Genomic DNA, 6,685 nt, shown 5'->3' with positions numbered 1-6,685 from the left:
CCTGTTGCCGGTCCCGGTCCGGTACGGGCGTGACACTGAGGGTTGCAATCCATTGCCGGTCACGAAAAAAGACAAAAAAGAAAAAAAAAAGAAAATGACATAACAATAGTAATAGGCAAAATGTTCCAAAATTCTTTCCCAGCCCAGGATTTTTCTTGCTGGAAGTCACTTCATTGAATTGACATGCTAGAAGCTATGCTACTTCACCTACCTAGAAGAAAATGGAAAATAAAAGGCCTAAGTATGGAATTTATTTTTAAATAGGAGATGAATAAACACTGAATACACAAAGAACATGACGGGCAATGCAAAAAATATCTATGATTTATCCATGTTACTGCGAGCTCATTCATTATTTTCTAATGACCGACAAAAAGTAATTTAAGTTAGGAAAAGAACTACAAAAGAAACCCAAAGAAAGTAGAAAGAAAGATAAAATAAATATAGGAGTGAAAATGAATATGATTGGAAAAATGCATATAATAGAGGAAATCAACAATATCAAAAGTTTATTGTTTAGGACAATAATGCTAAGAAAATAAGCAAGACTTCAGTAAAATTGATTAAGGAAAAAGAGTTAAGGCACAAATAAATAACATTATGAATAAAAAAGAAGACATGAGTATAGACAAAACAATACTATCAACAATCATGCTAAAAAAATTGAAAAGTTAGGTGAAATAAAATTTCTAAAGAAAGTATAATTTACCAAAACTAATGCAGAAAAGTGTCATAAGTTGTAAATAATTGAAGTAGTGGTTAAAATTTTTCCCATGAAGAAACTATCAGTCCCAAATAAGTTTATGTGTATATTCTACGAAACTGAAGGAACTGATCAATGCAATCTTATTTAAACTCTTCTTAAAAGAGAAGAAAAAAAGGAATATTCCCCAGTTCATTTCAAGAAACCTACATAACTCTGACACCAACCCCAGATATAAAATGAGAAAGAAAAATAAGGCCATTACACTCATGAATATAGAAGAAAAATCCAATCAACATTTTAGTAAATCAAATCGAACAATGTATTAAAAACAAACTAATACACCTTGATCAAGGCAGGTTCATTCCATGTATGCAAGGATAGATTAATATTTGTAAAAAACTATGCTACTGCAACAACAATTTTAGAAAGAAAAAATGTATATAGTTACCTCAAGAGATGCAGGCAAAACATTTGATAAAACTCAACATAAGCACATGATTAAAAGCTTTAGTAAATCAGGAATAGAAGTCCATAACCTGACAAAATGTATCTCCCCCCCCAAAAAAATCTTACAAAAAGTGAAAGAATGATGAACACAGCATTCAGGATGGGTAAAGGGAGACAGGGGATGAGGTGGGAAAGAACCACATAGATAGATGTAAATTATTGTCAAGGTCCTAATTTCTATGCTGAGTACAGATTCCAATGGATTCTTATCATATTATTAAAGTCAAATGAACAAACAAACACGCAAGGACAAGTGATGAGAGTATGTCATACAACAGTGGGTCTCAGAGTGTGGTTCCTGAACCAGCAGCGTCACCTAGAAACTTACGAAAAACACAAACACTCCAGCCCTACTCCAGACCTTCTGAATCGGAAACTTCGGGGGGTGGGGCCCAACAACATGTGTTTTAATAAGCCCTCCATGTGAGTGTAGTCTTCCTCTGCAAGAGTCACACTAGAAGCATCTCATGTTCCAGATAACGGTTATACCTTATGAACTTCTGCCAACTCATAGTCCATCCTTGCTTCCCTCTTCAGAAAGCCAGCTTTGGTGGTAATGACTTTTGGCTTTGGAGGTCTGATTCGGGGTTGTGTCACAAAATCTGGGAGACATGACTCAAGTTCGACTAATCCTATGAAAAGGAAATATGTGTTTTTATTATCTAGTGCTTAAATTTATCATTTTTAAAGTATATTTTAGTAGCTATTTGCCAAATGGTTTCATTGGAATTGTTGATAAGGTGTATCTCATGTAATAGAATGAACTTGTCCCTGAAATGTGAAGCACACTTCTATATAATTAATTCATGTTCTCCGTGACTTAGACTATAAAATAAGAAATGCATTCTAAAATGAAAGTCCTAAGAAATAAGTTCCACAATAAAAACAACAGAGAATTAATGATCCTATGACACATGGCACCAAATTCTAAAGTGTATGTTTACCAATTTATCACATTCTGCTCTGGATGGCCAGCCAGAGCTACGGTTTCAACATGTGACCATCAATTCATGATTTTGGCCATGTGATGCTTCAACCTGTCAACTGAAATTTAAATAATTTAAAGAAGCCTGTCTTAAACTTCATAAAAGGTACAGCCCTCTCCATGAATTTAATCCCTTCATTGTCCATCTCCTTGCCCACTAGTTTTCTGACATTTTGTAAAGAGTTGATTTCGTTACACATTCTTGTTTGCTTCATAAACCTGGTGTAAAAGTTCTATTAAATGAAAGACCTATTTCATTTTTGCATAACTCTGTGACATTAAACATTTTTAAATGTTTAGTTGATAATTTAATTTACTCCTTGCTAAATTGTTCTATAGTGTGTCCATTTATTTATTTGGGTCTTAGTAGTTTATATTGGTTTGCATGAGCTCATATTAGTGATAATATTAAACCTGTTCATTGCTGCTTCTTGCAAATATTTGTATTGTTTAGCTTTTAATCTAAATTTCTATATTTTAGACACAATTCTACATTTTTCAGATAACCCTCTTATACTGGACTTCTAATTATGTAAATTTCTTACCTTCATAGGTGTTGAGATAGTGGTTTTTTACTACAAAATCTTCTGAGTTGTTGTCTGGGAAACGACCAAGACGAGATAGAGGTCCGTAGACCTGTGATGCATAATCAGAATAATCCTTGATGATATTTCTTCTCTCCAACTTCCCTTCTACATTCTTTCCCTTTCCTACAAGCTTTCTGATTGCTGAAATAAAACATACCTCCATGACTATCTCCAAAATATTGTTCTGAATTATCCAAATGCAGAATAGTGAACCAATTCAAGTTTTATTCACAGGGAAGCTACTGAATTGAATGAATTTCATGATGACTCACCACAATCAGAATGTAACACTAAAAACAGAGTGCTCCCATCTGTGTGGCCCAGATCGTCATGAGACAGGCAGAACTGACAGAAGCTAAATCAGCTAGTGTCCCCAACTGGTACTCATCAAAAATCTTTTTTAACTGCATTCCGAGCTCCAGGTCAAGAAGAGAAATTCAATAAAAGTTTGTTATGTGAATGAAAGAAACTAAAAGTAACTGAAAAATACATGTTCATTGCAGAGCTAGGAGAGTTAGTCTCCCCTACAAGAATAATTAGAAGGGAAGACTACAGGTTCATCTTGGCTAACACCAGAATAAACCAGAAGATGTTCTAACTTCAAGTTTTCAGAATTGCTTGGCAGTTGGCGGGAAGAGGCTCAACCATGCACATTAGCCATATACTCATCTGAAGAGTCATGCTTACTATCTCCACCTTTTCTTTCAAATCCCACTGCAGACCCACCCCCTTTTGACTGCTCTACATCGCACACCCTCAATGAGTATAAAGTCATGTCACAAGACTGCGAAGTCATATTGTAAGAGGGGGCCTGTGTACCACTGCTGCCTTGTGGATGTTGTTTATGTTTGATCCTCGGTGCTTCTGTGTCACTTAGGATTTTAGAATTAAGTAAAAATAGTTTATATTTTATTACTTGTCTACAAAAGTTAGTCAAATTGATTATTAGTTATGTCAAGTACTGAAAAGAAAAAATGTTGACAACATCTAAATGAATACCTAGCAGCTAATCAAGTTAAAAGTTATTTTCTCACATCAAGAAAAAGTTAAGTTCACTAAAAATAGTTTCTAAGTAATAATTTAGTTTTATAATTGTTTTACTTGTTTGAAAAATAAGTTTTAAATGATTTTTTAAAATGTAACTATATTGCTATTAAGTATGTTTACAAATTGCTAATTTGCATATGTAATTGGTACAATTTTTGTAAGTAAATAAATTACATTAAAAGTTTCTCAGCAAATAAAGGTATAAAATTAAGTTAAATGATAAAACAAAATTTTTTAATATAAAATTTAACTTGAATTTTTTATTTAGTCATTTTTAATTCCACACTGATTAAAAAGAATAAGCTGTATATGTCTTCTTTTTGTGTATAAAGCACAGATAAGCATATAGTACATAAACATATATATGATATATCTGTGGTATTAAAATTTCTTAGAGGGGAGCGATTTGGAAAAAAGATGTACACAATGTCTCCTCCTTTAGGAAGCAATAATGAAAGAAAGGTTGAGAAACGGGCCGTCTATCCGGGGCCTTAGCCCGCGAACACGAGGGACCCAACACCTCCTCGCACCCACACACACACGGCCCACAACGTCAACAACCTGACTCCCTGTCAGATCATCATCATCTGATTTTCTTAGTGAGGGACTCTGCTCCACTCCTCCACCTTTGAGAAATCGCTCATCTCTCATCCCTCATCTATTCCACACACCATGACAAAACCAGAATTATGTCGCAGTTAAATTGGGTTTGGTCAAAGATCCAATGCAAGGCCCACTTTTCCATTTTCTTCACTGTTCATACTACACCATTACTTGACACGTGTGTGCGCTGGATCTCAGCTACTTTCGCCTCTTTTGCTTCCTGCAGTTTAGACCACTGGGCGTTCAAGCGCTCCATGTTCACTTCCTTTTGATTCTCTTCACGCTTCCTCAGCAGTTCTTTTAGAACTTCCAGGCGAATCTCCTGCAGTCTTCAAGTAAATTACAAGACATAAAGAAGTATTTGGTATCTCAGAGAGGGCACTCCACTAGAGAGCAGGGCAACAGCTGCTGCAAACAGGACCTTCTCTGTGGGCTGGTGTCACGTGCATGTATTATAAAAAGACTGCCCTGGCAACAGTGTGACAAATGAATTGGGGCTGTGGGGGCGGCAACTCAATAATGAATCTGTATATAACAGGAATTTATATGGGTGAAGCTCTGAAGGATGAAGAAGAAGGTGCTAGGCAGATGGGGTAAAAGACGGGCTCCTAGGCAGACAGGCCCATGGGAACAATGGGTGATCTGCGCACAGCTCCAGGCCGACTGGTGTTGGTGGACAAGTAAGTAATAGCAGGAGTGAAGAGAAAATGAGGTTCTGGCCAGTGCCTGGCACACAGTAGGTACTCAATAACTCTGTTTCCCTGACCCTTACCTCCAATTTGTTCTCCTAGTGCTACCTTGCTCATGAGTATCCAAACACGTACAGATGACTTCAAAATCTGTACCTCCAGCCCAGATATTTCTGAACCAGAATCTCTAACTGTCCCTTGACAATGTCAAAAAAACAAAAACAAAAAACCCTACTAATTTTGTTCCCCCAGAAATCTGTCCTTCTCTTGCCCCTTCTCCCCCTGCTAATGCGCCTGCTCTGGAGCACTGCTTGTGTCTGTTCTCCAGCTCATGCTTTTGTCACCTCTCTCCCAACTTGGACTCCTTGCTGCCGGTCTCTCCTCCTTCCCATCTTTGCTCCACACAGCTTTCGAGGTTTTCCTTCTTAAAATAGAGATTTGAACATATATATTACTCCTATTAAGAAATCCATACATTAATTAATTTGTTTTTCTTTGTGACAAGGTTTTAATTACAGATTCAATTGAAAATACATGTACAGCTCTTCAGATTTTTCCCTTCTTCAGTCAGTACCACTAAGTTGGGATTTCCTAGGAATTTTTTCCCCTTTATAAAAGTTTTCACAATTATGAGAGTAAGGTTGTATGTATTTAATATTCTCTCATTATCTTTTAGGGGCTATAAGATGAATAGAAATCATATATTAATTTATCACTCATTCATTTGCCAAGTGCTTATTAAGTGCCCACCATATGCCAGGCAGGAAACAATGATATACAAGATAAAATGCCTTCTCTCGAGAAGCACTGTTCTAGTGCAACAGGCATATTTACAACACAGGGAGATAAAGACCAGGCTCGGAGAATGAACAGACTTCTGTGGGAGAAGAAATGACAGAGCAGGGGGGAAGAGGGGAAGATGAGAAAGGCTTCCTCAGAGGAGCTAACTCAGCAGAGTCTTGAGGGTAAACAAGGACTGGGATTTGCCACGCTGACAAGAAGCAAGGCCTCACCAGAGGAGCGCAATGTTCAACCCAAAAGGACTAGAGACTGAGCAAACATGTCACACTGGTGGAGCTTCTTGAAGGGAACACACTTGGGAGGGAGACAGAGGAGTCACAAATGAGCACGGAGAGGCAGGCACTGTTTAGACACCAACCCAACCCAAAAGGACTAGAGACTGAGCAAACATGTCACACTGGTGGAGCTTCTTGAAGGGAACACACGTGGGAGGGAGACAGAGGAGTCACAAATGAGCACGGAGAGGCAGGCACTGTTTAGACACCAACAGTCACCTTCCTCTCTAGAGTTAGAAATCCTAGATCACTTCTCAACTTCATCACTTACCTCAGTTTCTTCCATTGTAAAATGGAGATAACAACAGTATCCACAGTATAAGGTCGTTGTGAGCATTGAGTTAATGTACGCAAAGTGCTAGACCACTAGTTCTCAAACTTAACCGTGAACCAGAATGATCTGGAGGGCTTGTTATGACACAGACTGCTGGACCTCACCTCCTGGTTCAGGAGGCCTAGAATGGGACCTGAGAATGTGTGTTTCT

The 6,685-nt window shown here is 37.5% G+C and overlaps 1 protein-coding gene across 1 annotated transcript in view; it reads right to left on the bottom strand.

The window, feature by feature from the left end:
- The window catches only part of MAATS1 (MYCBP-associated, testis expressed 1), a 64,545-nt gene that overhangs the window by 38,267 nt on the left and 19,593 nt on the right, over window positions 1-6,685 (bottom strand). Inside the window, exons 7-10 of the mRNA XM_008578786.1 lie at window positions 5,260-5,321; window positions 4,607-4,757; window positions 2,744-2,926; window positions 1,703-1,845 (exon numbers count right to left, since the gene is read on the bottom strand). Coding sequence (XP_008577008.1) covers window positions 1,703-1,845; window positions 2,744-2,926; window positions 4,607-4,757; window positions 5,260-5,321 — 539 coding nt within the window. The remainder of the gene's footprint in view (window positions 1-1,702; window positions 1,846-2,743; window positions 2,927-4,606; window positions 4,758-5,259; window positions 5,322-6,685) is intronic.

Source organism: Galeopterus variegatus, unplaced genomic scaffold (genome assembly GCF_000696425.1).
Source record: "Galeopterus variegatus unplaced genomic scaffold, G_variegatus-3.0.2 Scaffold1756, whole genome shotgun sequence".
NCBI classification, from domain to species: domain Eukaryota; kingdom Metazoa; phylum Chordata; class Mammalia; order Dermoptera; family Cynocephalidae; genus Galeopterus; species Galeopterus variegatus.
Note: the sequence above shows the minus strand (reverse complement) of the source record. Positions and strands in the feature narration are given on the sequence as shown.